The following is a 24,147-nucleotide window of genomic DNA, read 5'->3' as shown; positions in this document are numbered from 1 at the left end:
GAATCTCATCTCATCTCTTAAATGCGGTAGTATCATTGTGTGAGAATGATCTGCTGCATCTGAACCTGGACAGTTCGCTGTCATTGTAGAAGCCATTAATTCAGAGCTTTATTCTTGAGAAAATTGTCAGATCATTTGCCTGTTACATGAAGCTGAAGTGCAAGTAAACCATGTCACATGACAAGCCATCCAAAACATATGATTAAGTCTAGATCAAAATATGTGTACAGGGCGAAGCTTAGTGATAGCTAAAGCAAAATTGAAACCTGAACCTCTGTGTAAATACACGAAAATATTTGAAATGGACAATTCATGGCTGAAGAAGAACTAATTTCACTTTATTTAAGTGGTTATATGGGTCTGAATTCCTTAATAATATTGTGGTCAGTTTATTGTTACTTGAAAGTGGCTCAGGAAATTATTAAGCCTAGAGAAATGTAATGCTACATGTGAAAAATACATGTTGTTTGGGTGTCTATCAAAACATACAAAAGTCACAGTGAAAAATATGCAGAAAACCAGAACGGGCAATCATAATTTTTTTTGGCCTATAATGCCATTTTAAGCATCCATAATGCCATGGACCAGAAACACAAGTGGCATAACCTACAGTGCGAAAAGTATCTTCTGCAGCTCAAGCAATGTTATCTGCAAAGTGTCATTGGCACTGCATGCTTGCATATTCTGTTTTCAATATAAGTTTCTGCTCAGTCACACCATGGTTTGCAATGTGGGCATGCATGCAGACCTAGTTCTTACTCTCTTTTACCTGATGGATAACAACAGAAAGATGGATGGTGCCACTGGTTTCCATTTTGTACTCCATACTATATTTGCACCAATGCTTTATGCAAAATTAGGTCAAAGTGTAAACTTGAATATACGTGCTCAAATTATGCAGATTTTTTTCCTTAAGGAGGTGGGAGACAGGCAGTCAGGGCAAAAAGTGTAATTTTAATATTGGTTTATGAAATCTGTAAAACCATGCAGACCCGCTGTATATATAAATTATGGTGACTGTGTTTGAGACATTTTTCTCCTCATATTAAACTGTTATAAGCCGCTGCTGAATTTATCCTTTCATGTTCTTTGAGTTGATCGCCTTTCCCCTATATGTTTTTATTGTTCAGAAAGCCGCATTGTTGAAAGGTAACCTAGAGCAGAGCTGTGATGAGTGCTGTCCTCTTCAGAAACTTCCACACAAAATACCACCAGGATCCTGGAAGAAGGCGTACCAAAAACTTCAAAAAGCACTATCCTAGTAGCACATTTCAAAGATCTATTTGATGCTGATGCGGGAGAATTTGAGAGAACACAATGGCTACAGAGTGCACCACAGCTATTGGGACTGAGGCAGAGACTGGTACTTCACAGACCCCGTTAACATCAGATGAAAACCTGGATAAGCTTACACCAGGTGAGAATGATGAGCCTGCTGCAAAACTTCAACGCATTGAGATATGTGGATCGGTTATTGCACTACAGGATGAGAACATAGCTGATGTCCCTTCAGTTTTGACCAGTACCAATACAGGAACATCTAATGACTATCTGGAGGACATAAAGATAACATTGTCCCCAAAATGTAGCCCTTCAGCTGTTGATGAAGGTGTGCCAGCCCAGTTCAATGGTGACAACTTGTTGAAGGTCTGTGAAAAACTGGAAGATTCTGAACAGAATGGGCAGCCTGATACTGCGATAGGAATGCTACCAGAGGAAGTGAGCAGTAGTCAAGGAGAGAGCCATTTCCAGTAAGATTTATGCAATTTATCCTCTAGCCTTAAAATCAAAGTGCTCAGGACTTAACTTTTCAGCTGTTTGGGGTTGGGAACAACTTTAGAAATTTAAATGTGGGCTTACTATTTTTAAGGCAGTTCAGTTTATTTCTATGAATCATATGCCCCGTTTAAAAGTTCAGAGTACTATTAAATTTACAAGTAAAGCTTAAATAAAATAACTGAAATTACATTCAGTATAAACTGGAGATGCACTATTTGAGGTCCCCAAGGCTATTTCTGGTACTTTTTTAAGTGAAATCAAATCCTATGTCAGATTTCAGGACAAGCCCTCACCTGCAGAGTTCCAAGTGGGGTGTTCAAATAGAGCCTGTAAACATTAAGATTCTGTTCAGTTTGGATTCATGATGTTAGTGAGGCAATTAGAGTGTGAAATATATAATTGTGTAAAAAAAGCAATCTCTGTTGTTTTGCAACTCAGCTTGTTCTGAAACTGGCCAGTATAAAGAGGGGTTAGGATTAGACTTTGTGATACATGACAGTTTAAGGAAACATTTTTGTCTGTTACTGTACATTGAAATGTGATTGATTAGAAAGAGTTTTATGTTTCTTGGGTTATGCTTATGGTTGGTTGATTATTTAAAATTGTAATTTACACAAGGTCATGTAGTTTTTTTTAATTATTTAATATTATTATTATTAAGTTGCATTTATAGAGCGACTTTCATTTGAGAATATGTAAATAGTATGCAAGTAATGGGCTACAGAATAATACATTTTAATATGTCTTAATATGTCATTTTCTTTTTCAAACCTAATAACAGTATGGTTGAATTTGACTTCATCACTGAGCCCCAACTATTAACAGGATCCTGGGCAGAGTATTCTGGTACTACAGAAAATTTTTTAAAAGGCTGCAAATGGTAAGAATATGCACAATATAGTATTTTAATTCCATGCACTATCCCCCACCTGGTTTTTTGAATGCTGTAGTTGTACATACTTCCAGTGCATCCAGAAAGTATTCACTGCGCATCAGTTTTTCCACATTTTATGTTACAGCCTTATTCCAAAATGGATTAAATTCATTTTTTTCCTCAGAATTCAATTTTCAATTCAAAGCTCAATTTTGAGCATCATGGCAAAGGCTGTGAATACTTATGTACATGTGCTTTCTCAATTTTTTTATTTTTAATAAATTTGCAAAAATCTCAAGTAAACTTTTTTTCACGTTGTCATTATGGGGTGTTGAGTGTAGAATTCTGAGGAAAAAAATGAATTTAATCCATTTTGGAATAAGGCTGTAACATAGCAAAATGTGGAAAAAGTGATGTGCTGTGAATACTTCCTGGATGCACTGTATTATTGTAATTTTCTTATACAGCAACATGTAAGTTTCATGATTTTGGAGTATACATCACAACACGAAACATACAGTACCAATTTTTATATTTTGAATGTTAAATATTTGCAAAATATTGAGGCTTTACCAACCAAGATTTTATGGATATTTAGTCACTAATATACTGTTTACATACAGTCCCTTTTAGAGCAACCTTTAAGCCTTTGATGGAAGAGAGAATTTCTAAACTAGGAAGAAAGAAATGTGTTACAGCCTGTAGCTTGGTTCATCCTGAACATAACACATTATTGGTAATAGTGGGCACCCTTATTGAATACCATTTTCTAATGTAATGTATTTAGAGTTTTTGTAATTAATGCAGACTGAGGCTTCTGACCCAGTATAAAGTAGGTTATCCATGAAGATCAATTAGGGACAAACCTGAAACACTAAGTGTAGTAAATATATAATCCCATTTAACTCTTTTCAAAAAGCTTTTTCTGCATCCATTGGCAAGACTTCTGGCCAGTCAGAATTTGTGGTCAAGTATATTACATCAATATTATCTGATGAATGTGGAACAAGTGATGAGCAACAGAATAACACATCTTAATATAATATAATTTTCTTTTTCAAACCTAATAACATTATGGTTGAATTTGATTTCACTGCTTAGCCCCAAACATTTAACAAGAGTCTGTGCAGAGTATTCTGGCACTACAGATAACAGGAACAAACCTGAACCTGTGCAGTGTAGTAAATATATAATCCCATTCCACTCTATTGAAAGCTTTTTCTGCATCCAATGATAAGACTTCTGGACAGTCAGAATTTGTGGGCAAGTACTGTATATTAAAACAGGTGCTGAAGGTTTAAAGCGGAATATTTTCTGATAAATATGGAACAGTATGCAAGTGATGTGCTACAGAATAATACATCTTAATATATTTTCTTTTTCAAACTTAATAACATTATGATTGAATTTGACTTCACCCTATGAGCCCCAACTGTTAAGTTTTATTTTTATTTTTACAGCATGAGCTTAGCCTTCACCTTTGTTTACCATTCATGTGCTGTGGATATCAAATCTATATATTCCATTATTGAAATTTTACCTTTTGTTGATATAAATGCTAAACTAAAGACAGATTATTTCAAACCTAGTCTCACCATTAATAAGATCTTGTAGCCAACAATATTTAAGTGAAAAAAGTGTTTATTTAATTATTATTAATTATTTTATTTTTTTTGAGAAAAGCGATTCAAAGTACAACACTTCCAATGTCTTCTGTTTGTGTTGTTTGTACCTCTTGTGTAGTTGGAATGTATATATTTTTATATTATGTTTTCAGAGGAACTCCAATATAGTTCTTTATTTTTTTGTTCTATATTTGGAAATTTTTGATAGTTTGCAGAAAACTAAGTTTTTTCCCCATTTTCCCTGAATATTGTAGGGCACCAGATGGCTCCTGCATTCTAACAAACAGTGCCGACAATGTCTTGCGCCTCTATAATCTACCTCCTGAAATGTACAGCCAGGATTGGGAGGGTCTTCCAGAAATTGTGCGTATTCTTAATTGAGTTCAGCCTTTCATTTGAACTTTTCTTTTTGTAAAACTAGGTATTTGTTTTCTGGACAAGTTAATCCAAGATGAATCTTTATACACATTACCCTAGTACTACACATTACACTTGTATGAGTACTGGCGAGACTTTGAACTCCCACATGGGAGAAGAAGAGAAGAAAATGCTATACCATTCAAGATAATGGATTATACTATAAAGGTCCTGTTCTAAATTCGGATATAAACATTGGCTTCTTCAAATACTGAAGGCTGATGTTTTAAATTAAGGTATATAGATAAAAAAAAGCCAAAAGTTATTACGTTTATAGATGACATAAAATTAGAAGGTTTGACAGATACCTTATTGTCAGCCACATCACTATTGCCCAAGTAATTCAGGTTTGCTTTTATATTTGGCAAAAGAAATTTAATTTAGATGAATGTAAAGCTTATGTATTTGTTGGATTATTCAATATTTAAATGTACAGTGAGTGACTTAAAGCAAGATAGTATATCTAATGGAAAAGACTTGCTTCAGAAACCAAATTAGCATATCATTTTCAGTGTAAACATAGTCCCCACATGAGGCAGTTTATTATAAAATGTATTGCTCTTTCTTTTATTATATATTTAAATGTATTTGCTTATCTATGTAAATGATGGACAGGTATTCTGTTTTATTGGTAAATCTTTGAGCATGTCTTGAATGAATATTGCTTTGTAAGAATAAATTTACTGTAAGCATGTCATAACTTGCATATCATATCCTCTTTAATGAAATCCCTGTGTGCGTCCGTGTGTGTGTCTTCTGGTGAAGTGCGCATGCGCGGGGCACGGTGCGATGCTTCAAAGGCCACCTGACGCGTCACACAAGACAGAGAGGGCGAGACCTATAAAATATTGCGTGGCCGATCCAATCGGATTTCGGTAAATGAGGTAAGACCTAAAACATAAGGCACGAAAAATCCAATCATGTACTAAGACGCGGAGACCAGCTTCCCGAAAAAGGCCGCTTGACACGTCACACAAGACAGAGAGGGCGGGACCTATACAATATCACGCGGCTGATCCAATCGGATTTCGGTAAATGAGATAAGGCACGACAAATCCAATCAGGTACTGAGACACAGAGACCAGCTTCCCCAAAGAGGTGGGATTAGTGTTTGTTGTTGTGCAAGTGTTCACTCTGAGGATGTCAGATTTGCAATTAAGAAGCTTGGCCCGGTAAAGTGTAAAGTGTCAGTCGTTGAAGGGGTTTTCCTAAATATACGAATTTTCATGATATTACAGTAGGATGACTTTTAAAAATAGATTTTTTTTTTGCGCACATAAAATCCATTGCTGGGGAGACGCCACACATACAATAATCAGCTGCATGCCAGCACAGATTAAAATACTTGCTAAGGAACTGCACAGTACTTACTGGAGAGACGCCACGTGTGACAGAAAATTAAAAGCGTATTACGGACATAAAAGCCAGTATTACTTGCAGAGAAAATTACATGCATTTTATGGAGATACAAACCAGTATTACTGCGAGAGAAAATTAAAGGCACACAATACAGTGACGCAGATTACAGCCACAAACAAGCCAGTATTACTGTGACAGATAATAGACGGTCCCTTGCCATTTAATATAGACTGTTCCTACTAATCTTTATGAACTGCCGTTCTATCGCCCGTTATTGTAACGGGCTTAATGTCTAGTGATATCATAAAATGATATGCACCAGCGATACCCTGCTAAAGGAGTTATTTAGTAAATGATTATGTTGCTTATCCTTAGACAACAATTGCTGAGTTAATTTAAACAGATATGTGCCATAATTAGCAGTGTATCACAAAACATTATCAGAAAATAGCATTTTGTATCAGTTGAGCCAGCCCAACAAAAAGAGAAAAAATAGTTTGTAGGTTTCAAAAAAATGCCTCTATTAAACATTTTCCAATCAAAGTTTGTAAAGAAGGCAATAACAAAATAAGAAAGTAGGGTTTACCATCCATCATCCAAGCACAAGATTATATATAAGAAAAGATGATATAAAAATGACAGAGAAATACAATTTTCATCACACTGTAATAGTGGAATCAATTAATATAGGTTTTTGGCTTAGTCAAGAGTTCCAAAAAATCTGCATGGTCAAAACTCTTCAACTTACTGTCTTTTGTCAGTTGTTTTTTTATATTCAAAAATGAATGGGTAAATCTTGTGTTTCCTGTATTGAAACATTGATTGAAATGGTCAATGTCATCACCCTTTCATTCCAACTTCTTTATTAGTAGACCTAATATTTTTGGGATATTCATTTGTTATGGTAACATTTATTTAGATAGATACTTTATTAATCCCAAGGGGAAATTCACATACTCCAGCAGCAGCATACTGATAAAGAAAATATTAAAGAGTGATAACAATGCAGATATACAGACAGTCAATAACTTTGAATAATGTTAACGTTTACCCCCCCGGGTGGAATTGAAGAGTCGCATAGTGTGGGGGAGGAATGATCTCCTCAGTCTTGTCAGTGGAGCAGGAAAGTGACAACAGTCTGTCGCTGAAGTTGCTCCTCTGTCTGGAGATGATACTGTTCAGTGGATGCAGTGGATTCTCCATTATTGACAGGAGCCTGCTCAGTGGCCGTCGCTCTACCATGGCACACCACCGCGTAGAAGAGGGCGCTCGCCACAACCATCTGGTAGAACATCTGCAGCATCTTATTGTAGATGTTGAAGGATGCCAGCCTTCTAAGGAAGTATAGTCGGCTCTGACCTTTCTTACACGGAGCATCAGTATTGGCAGTCCAGTCCAATTTATCATCCAGCTGCACTCCCAGGTATTTATAGGTCTGCACCCTCTGCACACAGTCGCCTCTGATGATCACAGGGTCCATGAGGGGCCTGGGCCTCGTAAAATCCACCACCAGCTCCTTGGTTTTGCTGGTGTTCAGGTGTAGGTGGTTTGAGTCGCACCATTTAGCAAAGTCCTTGATTAAGTCCCTATACTCCTCCTCTTGCCCACTCCTGATGCAGCCCACGATAGCAGTGTCGTCAGCGAACTTTTGCAGGTGGCAGGACTCCGAGTTGTATTGGAAGTCCGATGTATATAGGCTGAACAGGACCGGAGAAAGTACAGTCCCCTGCGGCGCTCCTGTGTTGCTGACCACAATGTCAGACCTGCAGTTCACGAGACGCACATACTGAGGTCTGTCTTTAAGATAGTCCACGATCCATGCCACCAGGTATGAATCTACTCCCATCTCTGTCAGCTTGTCCCTAAGGAGCAGAGGTTGAATGGTGTTGAAGGCGCTAGAGAAGTCCAGAAACATAATTCTTACAGCACCACTGCCTCTGTCCAAGTGGGAGAGGGATCGGTGTAGCATGAAGATGATGGCATCCTCCGCTCCCACCTTCTCCTGGTATGCGAACTGCAGTGCAATGCATCAACTGTTTTAAATTAAACATTTAGTGCGTAGCTTTTGTTGCATTTTGTATGTGTTTTGTGTTGTTTTAAAAGTCATTAACATTTCGTTCTCTTTTTCAACATTTTAATCTCTTGTTGATGATAAAACATATCTGCTTTTCTTTCACAATCTGCCTTTCTCTCATAGAATGCAGTGTTGCGGATGACTGAAGGGGATACAATTTATGACTATTGCTGGTATCCAATCATGACTTCCTTGGATCCAGAAACATGCTTGTGAGTTCTTCTGGAAGATGATTTATGTATTGCTTGTGTTTTTTTTTTTGTTTTTTTTTAACATTTTATTGAAACAAACAAACAACATTCCATACAAGCAAGTCAAATTTTATAAAACTAAGTTCAAATCAAATCAACACCCACCCATGAGAAAGAAAGCTAGGCCAACAGAGTAAAACTTTAATAGTACAAAAAATAAATAAATAGAATAAAAAAGAGATGAGAATCCGCTTCCTCAATTTAAATACTTATTCTAAAATGTTATTGATTAGATCCTGCCAGGTTTTAAAAAGGTTTTATACAGACCCTCTAAGTGAGAGTTTGATTTTTTTCCAATTTCAAATAATATGTAACTTCAGTTTCCCCCTGACTTAAAAAATGTGATTCTGCCAGTTGAGCAAGATAAGTCTATGTGCCAATAGTGAAGTAAAGGCAATTGCAGTTTATTTGCCCTTCTCCACTTTAAGACCATTTGGAAGTACACCAAGCACAGCTGTTAGAGGATTAGAAGAGATTGTGACACCAAGGCTGTTTGAAAGACATTTAAAGATTTTGGCCCAAAATTATGTTAATTTGGTGCATGCCCAAAACATGTGGCCCAATGAGGCTGGAGCTTGTATTGCTTGTTATGTATCTATTGATTTATCTGAACCTCCTTATCCAAGTTATGAATATCTGGATCCAGTTCTTGTAATTTTGTGTCTGTATGCCCTCAATATTGTTATGCTCACTTACTTTGGAAAAATTATACTTGCTAGATTCTTAACTGTGTCTTTGTGTTATTGGAAGAAATCACATGTCCAGAGCAAACCAATTTAAACAAATTGAAAGCATGTTAATTCATCACAGAAGGATCACCTGGGGCCTCATGTATAAACGGTGCGTACGCACAGAAATGTTGCGTACGAACCTTTCCACGCTCAAATCGCGATGTATAAAACCTAAACTTGGCGTAAAGCCACGCACATTTCCACGGTAACTCATTCCTTGGCGTACGCAATTTATCCGCCCGGTTTTGCAGACTGGCGGCACCCAGTGTCAAAGCAGTGCTACTGTTCCTGTGTGATCACCCTTTCATTCTTAAATCCACATTCCTGGCGCGGCTTTATAAATACACTGAAATTAACTGCATATTGTTTATTAGTGTAATGCATCTGATTGTAATTAACCTGTAGCAATATAATGGTCCAGGGAATAGCCATAGTATTCCAAATACCATAACTGCTTTAGCGTTGTAACTCTCACTGCATCTTCTTTCAGCTGATCCCGTTAAGGGTTGCCACAGCAGATCATCTTTTTCCACATTACTCTCACTGCACCACTCGGAGTATTTATATCACAGTATCTGAGTGGGAAATCACAGCAGCAGCTGATTGGAAAGAGAATTATCGGTACACAGCATGAAGCAGATGCTGCCTGAGCCACAGCAAACGCTTTAGTCCCTGTACGGACTTCGCGGTTTAGAAACAGTTTCATCCCAAGAACTCTAAACACACTAAATCAGTCCATCAAGTGCTCCTTGTAGAAATATTTGGACTTATAAGTACAATTACCCCACTGTAAACTTGCACTACAGTTATAATATTGCACAACCTGCGCCACTTTATAAAGCGCGTATTTACATGTGATGACGGTATTCATTTCTAAGACGAAATGCAGCAAAACATGTTGATTATATTATACAGATAAAACTTTAACTTCATTTAAATAATCTGTATTGTTTATAATTAAACATGTGAGGACACGGTACCGCAGCGCTAGCTAGTTCAGTAATTGTTCCTGCCTTGCTCTGTATTCTTGCTGGTGCTGACGCGACACTGGAAAGATAGACGGATATAATAATTAAACACGTACTACTAAGATATTTCAATGTTCCTTAAAAGTTTTGAAGAATCGAAGTTCTAAGCTTACAGATGGCTTCACGTCTATTACATAGCTTATTGTGTGGCGATTGAGTTTTTGGAGAAAGAAAAGTAAGGACAGGAATTGGAGGTTAGTACGTTTGAAAGAGACAGTACTGCTGTGATAAATTATTTAATTGAAGGTTGCGCATGGCGCAGCAAGCCTCTTGCGTGAGACATGAACAAGCACTGCGCCACCGTGTTCCCATGTTTAATAACATGCTTTCATTCCTATCATCATGAAAAAGATATCACGTATACATCTCAGTATTTTAATTATTCAGAGAGCTGTAATATCACGAATGTAATGGATTATGTGTCCTGTCGGAGAAAGAGAAAGCCCGTTTAAAAAGCAGGTAGTGATTCATACACATAGAGCACATAGAAGATCAAATACAGAACAAAGCATTTAACATGCCACTTTAGTTACAATGGGATTTGAGAAACTAGTAAATTAAACGATTTTAAGATGAAGTTTATGATGTTCTACTTTAATGGCAAAATAAACTACGTGATTAAAGTGGAAATTTCGAGATTAAAGTTGACATTTCGTGCTTTTTTCCCCACTGTGTGCCTTTTTTTTGTCTGTACCCTAATAAGCTTTCATATGACACTCAGACGGTGGGCTATGACTCGCTTTTTCACGGCGACTTTGATATGTGATTTCTTTTTTATTTCGGGCACTGTGCGACTTTGTGAAGTTGAGCCTTCGAGTTTCTCCGACACTCTGTCACTCGATCAGCTTCCTTTTGTTGATTATACCACTGTTTAAACCAACAAATAGTACGTTTTTCCTTTGCCTCCACTTGGTATTCGCTGAAATTCTTATATTTTCTCCCGTGCTTTTCCCATTGTCTTTTCACAGAAGGCTATTTATATTGATTTGCATATTCAAAGAGGCGTAATTCTGGGAGGAGTTGGGGCGGGACAGAAGGGATTTATGTAGTGGAAGAACGTGAAAGTATGCGTGCGCACAGATTCCTGCATCTGGATTTTTCTGTGCGTACGCACAATCCCGCTTTTGTGCTTACGCCATGTTATAGTGTGAGTTCTACGCACGGCGTTATACATGAGGCCCCAGGTGAAAACTGAACAGGTATCCTAGTCGTATGAGGTAGTAATGCTCTCTGCTCCTCCACCATGTTATCTGTTATACTTTTCTCGTATAAAGAAAACCATTGTGTCTTTATAACACTTTGTTGCTGATACAAACTGACCCCCCCGAACCCCCTTAATTAGCCATTGATCCATGTTATTTTGTATTCTTTTAATAATGACCATTTTGGTTTTCAGGATCCTCCTTCCATGATGTCTTGTATTTTCATTCATAGTGTTGTGATTGGCTAGTGCAGCAGGCTGTGTTTGATGTAAAGCTGTTGGTTTGTCTGCATTGCTGCATTTAATCTGCATTTTTAAAGTAAAACTTTTCACTACTTGCCTTTAATTCTATTCAGAGCTGAACTGCAATCATCTGCTTTAAACACTGTTCAGCCTGACAAAGCAGAAGTAAAGACATTTTAGAAATTTATTATGGCTTGAGCTTTTTAAGGTGGAAAATGAAGTTTTATTTAATTTTTACAAAAATAAATAAAATGAGCCCTTGCTCTTTTGCAGGTAGAGGCATTGTTATTTGTCCCCTTTATTCTCCTTCCTTTCAGTGATGTAGTGTGTGCCTTACTACCACTGGAGAAGAAAGATTAACTGCTGTCATCCTTTGAATTTGTTTGAATGTAATAATAATTCTTTACATTTTTATAGCGCTGTTCTCACTACTCAAAGTATGCTGCATTACCTTTTGCCTCCTCTGCCTCAAGCGAGCACCTCTGCATCTGCCTTGTTTACATGTCCTCCTGTTATTGCTTTGATAAAAGTCACATTGTCTCTTCAAAGAGAGAAGTCTGAAGCAGTTGTGTTGGTACTGCGCCTGCACTGGGCAGATTCCATTTGTAGCAGGAACTCCCAGCTGTACTGATTTCACTCCGGTTGAGTATAAGGCAAATCAGGATGATAGCAAGTGAAGTGAAAAAGTATGCCTAAAATAATAACCAAAAAAAAAAAAACATGATTCCATGACACCTTGAGTGATAAATATCTAGCTTTATCTCTGTTCAAAATTCAAACAGCTAATTACAGCAGATAAAAAAAAACGTAAACAAAGACTGAGACGAACAGACCTGTTGCTGGTCACCATTAGTGCAGCGCCCCGTTGTATATGTATTATATTTGAAATCCTTCTCTATCCAGTATAAATTTCATACTAGTGCTGATAATAAATATAAGAATATTTACCAACAAGCAGAAAAAATTCTAATTGCTTGTATCCAAAGTGGAAGATTAGATATTTGAGAAATGTCTGGAAATGAGAAGAATATGGACATAAACAAGCTCTTTACCATCGAGGCCAAGACAGAAACATCAGCAAGGTAAAACAGCATGCTCAACCATCAATAGGAAGTTTTAAAATATGAGGTGTTTTCCACTTTTATGGCGAAAACAATTCCAGTTTTGAAAACAATGCAAATTTAGCAGTGCATGTTTTTGGATCCTTGATGATTCTTTCTGTCTTATTTGGTTTCAGTTTACTGTCTATAGAATCACTAATTTGTAGATGCTACATCATTTTCTGGATGATTAACCTGGTTAATTTTCAGTAAAATCTTTGACAGCACTGTATGAGACACATTTAAAATATACACCACACTCAAGAATAGTATAAAACTACTTTCTAACCTCCCTTTTTTGATTAAATTAGTTTTTTATGCTATTTTGTTCTATAGGAGTAACTACATTTTTGTACCTTAAGTTGAATATTAAAGTCCGTTTTTGATATATTTGCATCATATTTTTCTAGTTTCTCATTCACTTCCTGCTTATCCTGCTTCTACTTGTATGTAATATATTTTTCTGCTCATTCTTGTGTTTTTGTCACTCTTTGTCACTCTCTGTCAGCATTGCAAGCAGCAGTCGAGACAATCCTATCCATCTTTGGGATGCTTTCTATGGTGATGTCAGAGCAACATTTCGTCCATATAATCATTTGGTAAGCAACCTCCTAATTAACATTTTTGTCTTCAAAATTTTAATTAAAAAAATAATAAAGAGGTTTTTACACCAGGTTCATGTGTGTTTTAAAAATGACTGCTTTATTTGTTGCTAGCTATCAGTATATACTGTAGATCCAAATTTTATGTTATGTTAAAGTTTGATTGTGTCATTGGGAAGCTTAAAGGCTATCAGCTGTTTAATACACAGTACAGCACAGTAATATTTTCAATAATATTTTAGATGTTTATTATTTTACAGTGTTCATAGCCTTTTCAAGGATATTTCTTTTTTTTTCTGATATTATTTCATAATATTTACAATTATGGCCTGTAGGATGAATTGACTGCTGCACATTCGCTCTGTTTTTCTCCTGATGGAACCCAGCTTTTCTGTGGCTTTGACAAGATGGTACGCATCTTCGAGACTTCCCGCCCTGGGCGAGAGTGTGAAAAAAGGCCAACCTTAGGTAATCTTAGACTAACGTCATCTTTGTTCTTAGGTTTGGTTTGGTCTGGGAATATGTTGGTTTAAAGCAAAAGCCTCCAAATTTAGATTAGCTAATAAAATTATGTTTTGAGAAGGGACCGTGAAGTGTACAACTTAGCATTATAGCTAAGTAACAGTTTCATACTAACTTGTTCCTTGCTTGAATAGTGTGATTTAGCATAGCACACTATAGGGCTTTCAAATTATACAAAAGTTAGGGTTCAAATACTCGTATTAAAAATTAATTTGAACATATTAAAACATAGGTTAAAATTTCTAATTTTTAAATTATGTTTAATGAGAAAGAAAACCAGCTTTTGTTTTTGTTGCCATGAATGCTTAACGGTTTTAATATAAAACAGCAACAAATCGGGGATCTCAAGTTCAAGTGTGAAACAGAACAGGATTAGGAGAAGAATTATACTTTTAGGGTGTTGGGCAAGTTGTTAATACGTCCAGCCATTTAGGGGTGTGCAATATTGGTAAAAAAAATTGCATCTTGATATTTTCTGGGACTTTGATGATAACAATAATTAGATTTTGCATCCTTTAAAAACTTAATTGTAAAAGTCTTATTGATCTAGCTTGGTCTTGTTAATAGGATGTTAATTGTAGCTTACTAACGAGATTAATGGAAACAGTTAAGGAAAACAGGTTTTATTTATTCAATTAAAACTGAAGTAAAATAACGCAAAAATATTAAATCGCCAGTCAAAGCATTACTGAGATCAAACAATGCAAGTATGAGTAAACCATTTCAAAGTGGCCTGTACAATTTATGCAAAAAATTGCACAAAGACCAATAAAACTATTAATAATGAGAGCATTTTAAACAAAGTTACCCTTATTGTATACAAGATATTTCAAAAGGAAATTAAATAATTATCATAATTGAGATACAGGGCATGAACAATATAGTCTGGATAAACATAAACTGCTCTGCTGTAAGGTGAATTGTGTGGCATACAAGCAAGAACAAAAATCTAACATGCTGTACTATAGTGTAAAAATCCAAAGTTCTATCAAATACTGCATTTGTAAACAAGTTCTGTCATATATTACACAAAGATACAAAAAAAACCTATAACATTTTTAAATAAATTATTAGCTTTAGATTCTGTCCAATATTGCACAAAGATATAAGAAAAAATAACACAATTGTAAAATTCTACTGAGGAAAGTTCAAGTTGTGTGACAGACATTAGTCTGTCCACAGCATCTGGCTTCAGAGCAGCATGGTTGCGTGTTACAACATTTCCTCAGGTGCTGAAAGCCCTCTCAGAATGGATGCTGAAGGCACAGATGCACAGGCAGTTTTTTGCAAGTTTCCCCAATTTGGGGAAGTGTACTTCACTGTCCATCTCAGATTTCATCAAGTAGCTCTTCTTCGCCTTCTCTGAATTGCTGTATTTTTTTATTTTTTATTTTTGTAATAGCTGTCAAGACTTTTTTGTTTTTTTCATTCCTTTTTTGCTCCCTCTCTTGTGCCACCTGCTACAGGTTCTTCAGCAATCGGGGTGGGATGGAATGGGGCAAGGAGGCGGGGATATTAGCGAGTGTTTTAAATAATGAAAGAAAAAAAGAGCTTTGGAATTGAGGAACCTCAGCCAAGACAGCTTGCAAAGTAAAATGTGCCCGATAAGCATATACTTCTTATGGAAATAAAAATAATCCATTCAAATGAATGAGACCGTGAATGCATGGACTCTCAAGGTGTGTTTTTGATTGTTTTTAACAAAGTGAGTGACATACTTAGCTCTCACATTGTTAAAACAACAATTAAGATATGATCATAGGCGATACATATTGCACATTCCTATGCCCATGAACCAAAAAACAGAGGAGTGTGGTAGAAACACACTATTATCAGCAATGTGTTTTGACAAAGTAGTTTCGTCTAAATATGAGTTTTCAGGGTGTAAAATAAAGATTTAGATTTTTATGCTTCCTGTAGTACTAGGGTGTTGTACTGTGTTAGCCATTGTGAATGTAGAGAAAAGCCAAGCAAAATGACACCTTTTATTGGCTAACTAAAAAGATTACAATATGCAAGCTTTCAAGGCAACTCAGGCCCCTTCTTCTGGCCCCATCTTGCCTGAAGAAGGGGCCTGAGTTGCCTCGAAAGCTTGCATATTGTAATCTTTTTAGTTAGCCAATAAAAGGTGTCATTTTGCTTGGCTTTTCTTTTTATGCTTCCTGTAAATTATATATTTTGCACTTTTGTGTCAGCCTACAATTTAATCCCACTCATACTGATGTATTTTAACACTGGTAAGTTTTCATAGGAAAAATAGCTGCATCTCGTTAGCATTTCTTAAGCTTTCATATTCATTAGTTGTGTTGCACTTGCAATGATATGAAAAGATCAGTTTTCCTTACTGTATTCACCTTTTGTTGATCTAAGGGCTGAAATAAAAGCGAATCATGCCATACCTTTTTTAACCTTTAACATCCTTGGCATTAAGCCCTAGAGTCTCTTGGGCATGGAATTTTCTGTAAATACAGTTAACCCCTAATGTACCTCTGAATTTAACTGTTATAATTCAGTGTAGTGTTGTGTTACTAATGCAAAGGACAGTATTCTGCTGCCATCTACTGGATAAAATAGCATTTTGCTGCAAAAACAATATTTCTGTGTGTTTTATCCCTGCAAGTTAACGGGGGATGCACAAACCAGTGTGTTTCTTCGTGCCGGTCGCACGCCCGGATAAATGGGGAGGGTTACGTCAGGCAGGGCATCCGGTGTAAAATTTTGCCAAATCAATAAGTGGACAACAATTTTGGATGATCTGCTGTGGCAACCCCTAACAGTAGCAGCCAAAAGAAGAAGAAGAAGAAGTTAACTCATCAATATTCACGAGTGGGGCAGAGCCTTCAACCAAAACAAAATGATATATAAATGAGAGACTGGTATGCCAGTTTTAGAACAGAATGAAACTGTTGAACTGTTCGTTCAATCAAGCGATAGTGATGACAGTGTAAATTGGTCATCAGACGTTGACATGAACAGTGAAACTGAAGTATACAGCACTGTACCACCGAACCATCATGGTTTGCCTGGTGACTTTGTTTACCTGAAGGTTCACTGTGGTGCAAGTAGGTGGGCGACAAAAAGGAAAGGAAAAATAATTGCAATCAAGCAGGAGGACAAGAAAGACATTATTCCCCGAAGCAATGTTCACAATGTAGCAACTATCAATTGTATAAGGGAAAATGTGGAAGTTATTAAGCCTTGTACAGTAATAGTCTACAGTAATACTAGGGGTGCATCGATCACGTAGCTCAGATATTCTACTCTTACATATGCAAGTGACAGAAAAAATATTGTATGAAAAATGTGCAAAGAAATACATTTTTACTGTCCAACACAGGACTGTGCTTTGAGGACACCTTCAAAACATATCACACCAAGGACATGGACTAAATCTGCATCATTACAGTTGTAGACACTAGACATACTTTTCCTGCTGTATATATGTTGACATTTTGGTATTTACATATTTCTGTTACATGTAATATTTTTTCTTGTTGAAATTAAACTAGTTTTTCCAGGGATAAACATAATACTAAGGAGGCTACTAAGGTCATGTAACAATACTGAATTAAAGTGTTAAGCTAATTTTTGGAGAAAACAGTTAAAAACTTTACATTTTTATGTGTACTGTATTTAAACATAAATGGAATATAATTCCTACTGAAAGGTATTACTGTATATAAAGTTATATAGAAGTTCATCATTACCTGATCTTAAAAAAAACTTTTATTTGTTATTTTGTGCATTTAGTGAAGAAGCAGGGGCAAAATGGAATCATCTCTTGTATCGCATTCAGCCATGTACAGGACATCTATGCCTGTGGCTCCTACTCAAAGACCGTGGGACTATACTCTCGAGAAGAAGGCATTCCAATTGCGGTTTTACAGGGTCACCAAGGTGGTGTCACACATATGATCTTCGCTCCTGATGGTAACCTTCTGTATACTGGGGGAAGAAAGGTAAAGATTATTGGTTATTTTAAAACCATTGAAATAATTAAAGTTGTTGGGGTATTTCATGCATTTCCAATAACATTTTATTTTTTTATTTATTGTTTTTTATATTTTATTCAATTTATTAAAATCAAACAACATCCCATACAAGTAAATCAAATTTGCTTGTGTTTTTTTTTTAACATTTTATTGAGTTTATCAAAATCAAACAACATTCCATACAAGCAAGTCAAATTTTATAAAACTAAGTTCAAATCAAATCAACACCCACCCATGAGAAAGAAAGCTAGGCCAACAATGTAACACTTTAATAGTAGGAAAAATAAATAAATAAAATTAGTGTTAGGGTTAGAATGAAAAAGGGGTGAGAATCCACTTCTTCAATCTAAATGCTTATTCTAAAATGTTATTGATTAGATCCTGACAGAGAATCTGTGCAAAACTTTTTAAAAACCTAAGTGAGAATTAGATTTTTTCCAATGTCAAATAATATGTAACATCAGTTTTCCACTGACTTAAAAGAGACGAGTTAGGATTCTTCCAGTTGAGCAAGTGAGTCTACATGCCAATAGTGAAGTAAAGGCAATTACAGTTTATTTGTCCTTCTCCACTTTAAGCCCATCTGGAAGTACACCAAACACAGCTCTTAGTGGATTAGAAGAGATTGAGACACCAAGACTGTTTGAAAGGTATTTATTTAAGGTTTTTTAGTCCAAAATGATGTTAATTTGGTGCACAACTAAAACATATTGCCCAATGATGTGGAACTTGATTGCAACATTCACAGGTTGGGTAATGCCCTGGAAACATTTTGGACAATTTTAAACGAGACAGATGTGCTTGATAGATGATTTTAAGTTGAATAATTGAATAATTCAATTGAATAATTGAATACTTTGCACATATAGAGTGAATTCTGTGCATTGCTGCCTTCCACTCCTTTTCTGAAATGTTGAGTAAGTGATCATTTTCCCACTGTACTCTGGGATCATTGAAAGGGAGGTTTTGTTTAGCAAAGTTTCTAATTTGGAGGTAGTGAAAGAAGTGTGTTGCTGGAAAGTTAAATTTGGAGTGTAATTGTTTGTAGGATGTGAAGATGTTGTATATGTACAGATCTTGAATGTTTTCCAGACATTATAAACTGCGTACGTTTGAGAGGGAGGAAAAAAGTGGTTCAATACAGATAAAAGCTTCTCTGTCTTGAAGAACTTCCTTCATTGGTTCCATATTCTGAGTGAATGAAGCACAATTGGCTTGTTAGTATATTGGCAATAACTTCTATTTATTGGGGTACAAAGCAAGGAATATAAAGAAGTACTGCAGGATTTTATTACAGTGTAGTAAAGAGGTAGTTCCATTCAACCATATCAAATGCCTTTTCTGCATCCAACGATAATGAAATCTCCAGGGTGTTAGACTTTGTGGGTGAATATATTACATTAAACAGGTGTCAAAGATTGGAAGCTAAGTGTCTTCCTTTAATAAATCCAGTTTGGTCTTGTGATATTACTGAAGGAAGCACTTTCTCAATCCTAGCTAGCTAGGACTTTGGAGAGTATCTTCACAACATTATTCAGAAGTGAGATTGGTCTGTATGATGCACATTGTAATACGTTCTTATTTTGCTTAGGGAAGACGGTAATTAATGCTTGGCAAAAAGTTTGAGGTAGAATTTTATTGTCTCTAGCTTCTGTAAATGTTGCTAATTTAATTGAGAAGTTTTTATAAAACTCTGCAGGGTAGCCATCAAGGCCTGCTGCTTTCTCACTGTGAAGTGAGTTTATAGCATCTAGTAATTCTGATTCTGGTTTATCCAATTCCTCTGCACTGAGAATATCTAGTTGTTGTATCTGTAATGCATCCAAAAACTCTAGTGTTCTTTAGACTGAGTAGAATATAAGGACTTACAGTAGTCTCTAAATGTGTGCATTCAATATTTATGGTCAATGATTTTGTCTCCGTCTTTATTGGTGATTGTTGGGATTGCATTGAGAACTTCCTGCTTGTCGATTTGTTGAGCTAAGATCTTATTAGGCTTCTCTCCATGTTTATAGTAATGATGTCTTGAATTAAAAATGAGTTGTTCTGTTTCTTTAGTTGTCAAGAGGTTGATTCTGTATGCAGAGCCGCATTTGAACACCTGGCATGATCATGATCTATTCTGGTAATTTTACTGATTAGCTCTGATCCCTTCTTGGTTTCCAATTGATTTTTGTGGGAAAGATTTGAGATAATCTGTTTTCTTAAGAAAGCCTTCAGCGTTTCCCAAAGTATTCCTGCAGAGACCTCTGAGGATGCATTTGTCTCTATGAAAAATCGATTTGCTTGGATATAAATTCTGTACTGTTCTCATCTGCAAATAAAAGTGGGTTAAGACACCAGCTCTGAGATGAGTATGTGGGGCATAGTGATTTAAGCTCCACGATCAAAGGGGCGTGGTCGGAGATAACAATTGTGTCGTATTTACAAGATTTAATCGTAGACAAGAAATTGTTATCTATAAAGAAATAATCAAGTCTTGAGTAACAGTGATGCACTGGCAAGTAGAAGGAATATGCTCTTGAGTTTGGGTTTAGAAATCTCCAGTGGTCTAAGTTGTGATCAGTTACAAACTGTGTCATTTTTTGCAGTGTTAGAAACATTGTATATTTAATTCAATTTCATTTTTCTATTAACATTTTCACTTCTGTTGATCTTGGTAATCACTCTAGAACATGCACTCTGTGTCATGTGTTGTCTGGATCTGGGTTGTGCGGAGACATGGTTCACAATAGTACTCAATGGGAAATAACTTTCTAATGTTTGTGTGAAATTTATCCTCAACAAATTTTCATCAGTGTCCTTGTGTGTCATGTTGAAAAACTGATTTTACAATAACTACTTAGTTAATCTGTGCTAATTCTCTTTATAAATTTGAATACTTTAAACGTATTACTTCTTGTTCTTCATTTGATTAAATTGAAATTGTTCAAATTTGTCTTACCCTTTGATCATCTAATGAGTCCAGCTTATATTTTGTGGATTTTCTCTACAGTTGCTATGTGTTTTGTTTTTATGTAGTATGAAAGCCAGAATTGCACACAATTATCCACTAGTGAGTTTTATATATATATATATATATATATATATATATATATATATATATATATATATATATATATATATATATATATATATAGCTTAACACTAGAATTACCAGAGTCTACGAAAAAACTCGTAGATCCGGCCCACCTTAAAACCGTTCTCACCTCTCCACCAGAGTCTTTTGTCTTCTAAAAGTGCCGATTAAGACGAGCAGCAAGCAGCCGGCTATTCCATCCCCCACCGACGCAGAACGTTCACTGTTTTCCCAGCTCATGCCTTGTTTGATTATCTGGGAGTGACTGAACTGCTGGAGTTTTAGAGTGGAAATAATAGATCGTTATTTGGAACACATGCATGTCATGTGTGTTCCATTTCTACAGTAATCTGTGTAAACACATTGTTAAAAGCGAAACTTTTTCATATTTTAGTAATAAATGTGCAAAATGTAGGAATAAACTATAGAATGTGTGAAGCCTGATTTCCAAAGATCAAATAAACACTTTCACAAATGGTTCAAGAACACTGTAACAGCTTCCGTGGCGTAGCACTAAGATTTGCTGTCTCATATCGCAGTAGGCTTGCCGTTCCTCAGAGACCCGAGTTCGATTCCCTGCTGGGGAGAGAGTGTTATTTTTTTTTTCTTTTTAAGCTTTGCCGCTCTGCCTGCCTGCCTGCAAGCGTCTGCTTTCTGAGTGCTGTAGCATTTTTCTTTTTTTTTAACCTTTTGTGAAAGTGTTTATTTGATCTTTGGAAATCAGGCTTCACACATTCTATAGTTTATGCCTACATTTTGTAACATTTATTACTAAAATATGTAAAAGTTTCTCTTTTAACAATGTGTTTACACAGATTACTGTAGAAACGGAACACACATGAAATGCACGTGTTCCAAATAACGATCTATTATTTCCACTCTAAAACTCCAGCAGTTCAGTCACTCCAAGATAATAAAACAAGGCATGAGCTGGGAAAACTTAGTGAACATTCTGCGACGGTGGGGGATGGAATAGCCGGCTGCTTGCTGCTCGTCTTAATCGGCACATTTAGAAGACAAAAGACGCTGTCGGAGCGGTGAGAACAGTTTTAAGGTAGGCAGGATCTACGTGTTTTTCGTAGACTCTGGTAATTCTAGTGTTAAGCAAACCTCCCTTGTGTTATACTCCACACAAACTCATATTTGTAACACAGAAGAAGACCTAAATAAGACAACCTATATAAATATCTATATAAGAAAGGGCAGAGCAGGCTCTTTTTTCTTAAGAGATTGTGTTCCTTAATGTGTGTAGTGACATCCTTCACATCTTTTACAACTCTTTTATAACTAGTGTGATGTTCTACACTGTTGTGTTGGCCCAATAACAAAAGGTTTGGCTCAGTCATGCTGCACTTAGAACTTTCAACCAACAAATTATTCAGCACAAGTGTGTCAAAAATGCTACCAACAACAACATCCCTGCATAATGCTTCACTGTGATTGTAACTGCTATGTCAAAAGTAGTCTGTCTTTTTAATGTTCTATTTCCTTTTTTAGAATGTTAGGGTTTCCACATATTTTTCCATGTCTGCATTCTGTCTAGGTCTCTCTGCAGTGATTTGACTGATTGTCCACTGCTTCTTTCTTTCCACAGTACCTTTTGTGTATCCCCTTTGTCTTGTACTCCCAAATCAATTCTTATAAACATATTTTCTTCATTTTTTTCAGATTGTCTCAAATATCTGTTTCATACATTTTTGCCCCTGTTCTGTTAACATTTTTACAAAATCACATTTCATTTACAACAATATCTTGTTGCTTAGTCATTTTACTGCTCATCTCTGTTTTGGCTTTGTCGTCTTCAATTTGCTACAGTTGTCTTCCTCTACAAAATAATATGTTTTGTACTTTCCTTTATTCATAAATTACTTGTCTCCATCCTCTACCTCCTCTAATTGCTCTTGGTAAAATACCATACTTCTTACCTAAAGAGGGAGTTTCCCTTAGTTTAATTAAGGATTTTACATTCCACCTCATGTAGACTCTCAACCCAGGCAAGTATAGAAAAACGGAGACATTTTTTAGTCAGTAGAGTATAAGCAGAGATGTTCTACACATTTTTCACATTATAGTATTGTGGAGGTGGGGACAGTAAGCAAAAATAGTGGTTTGTTTCAGTAAATTTTCTTTTTCTACCACTGTCGTCATTGTATCTTCTTTATGTATCATTACTTTAGAGAACTCCCAGTATGATGCTTGAGATCATCTTATAAAATGTAAATGACCCAAAAAAAAACTTAAAATAAGAAATTCTAAAGAACAAGTAAACGCATGGCATCTGAATTGATTGTTTTCGTAACTAGGCGTAATACTTCAAGCCAGAAGCAGTGAACATCCATACAGTTTCAAAAATCAGTGGCAAAACAGTAGAGTAAGGTAAACCATTGTAACAATTTTAGCAGACAAACTTTGGAATTTCAGGAATTAAATAAGACATAGTTCAGTTTAGTACTAGAAAAGACCACAGAGGTTTGCTACTATGTTATTTTGAATGAAACTGTTCATATTTTTATTGCAACACGTAAAGTAAACCTTTCTTCATGACCAAACCATACAAACATTTTTGAAGATCTGCAGAACACTGGTGTGAGGTAATAGAGCTTTCAGTGGAAATCATGGATAGAGAATAATGTACCATGCATTTAAATAGTAAATAGCAAGAATATAACTAATATCATGTGCCACAAATTAACCCTTAAAAGAAAGTGATAAGTGTATTGAAAGATGGCAGAAAGAAAGGCTGTAAGATTCGACTGTTGGATTAAACTTGTAAGCTAAAGGAATACAGTGATCCCTCGCTATATCGCGCTTCGCCTCTCGCAGCTTCACTCCATCGCGGATTTTATATGTAAGCATATTTAAATATATATCGCGGATTTTTTGCTGGTTCGCGGATTTCTGCAGACAATGGGTCTTTTAATTTCTGGTACATGCTTCCTCAGTTGGTTTGCCCAGTTGATTTCATACAAGGGACGCTATTGGCAGATGGCTGAGAAGCTACCCAGCCTACTTTTCTCTCCTTCTTGCGCTGACTTTCTTTGATCCTGACGTAGGGGGATTGAGCAGGGGGGCTGTTTGCACACCTAGACGATACGGACGCTCATCTAAAAATGCTGAAAGATTATCTTCACGTTTGTATCTTTTGTGCAGCTGCTTCCTGAAGGACATGCTGCACGGTGCTTCGCATACTTAAAAGCTCGAAGGGCATGTATTGATTTTTGATTGAAAAACAAACTGTCTCTCTCTCTCCCTCCCTGCTCCTGACGGAGG

General features: G+C 36.2%; 1 protein-coding gene across 1 annotated transcript in view; it reads left to right on the top strand.

Annotated features, from left to right (window-relative positions):
• Positions 1-24,147, top strand: part of wrap53 (WD repeat containing, antisense to TP53) — a 35,148-nt gene that overhangs the window by 4,614 nt on the left and 6,387 nt on the right. Inside the window, exons 2-8 of the mRNA XM_028798189.2 lie at positions 1,131-1,751; positions 2,561-2,659; positions 4,533-4,641; positions 8,252-8,340; positions 13,191-13,281; positions 13,620-13,752; positions 17,557-17,765. Coding sequence (XP_028654022.2) covers positions 1,318-1,751; positions 2,561-2,659; positions 4,533-4,641; positions 8,252-8,340; positions 13,191-13,281; positions 13,620-13,752; positions 17,557-17,765 — 1,164 coding nt within the window. The 5' untranslated portion in view covers positions 1,131-1,317. The remainder of the gene's footprint in view (positions 1-1,130; positions 1,752-2,560; positions 2,660-4,532; positions 4,642-8,251; positions 8,341-13,190; positions 13,282-13,619; positions 13,753-17,556; positions 17,766-24,147) is intronic.

This window comes from Erpetoichthys calabaricus, chromosome 3 (assembly GCF_900747795.2).
Source record: "Erpetoichthys calabaricus chromosome 3, fErpCal1.3, whole genome shotgun sequence".
Classification (NCBI taxonomy): domain Eukaryota; kingdom Metazoa; phylum Chordata; class Cladistia; order Polypteriformes; family Polypteridae; genus Erpetoichthys; species Erpetoichthys calabaricus.
Note: the sequence above shows the minus strand (reverse complement) of the source record. Positions and strands in the feature narration are given on the sequence as shown.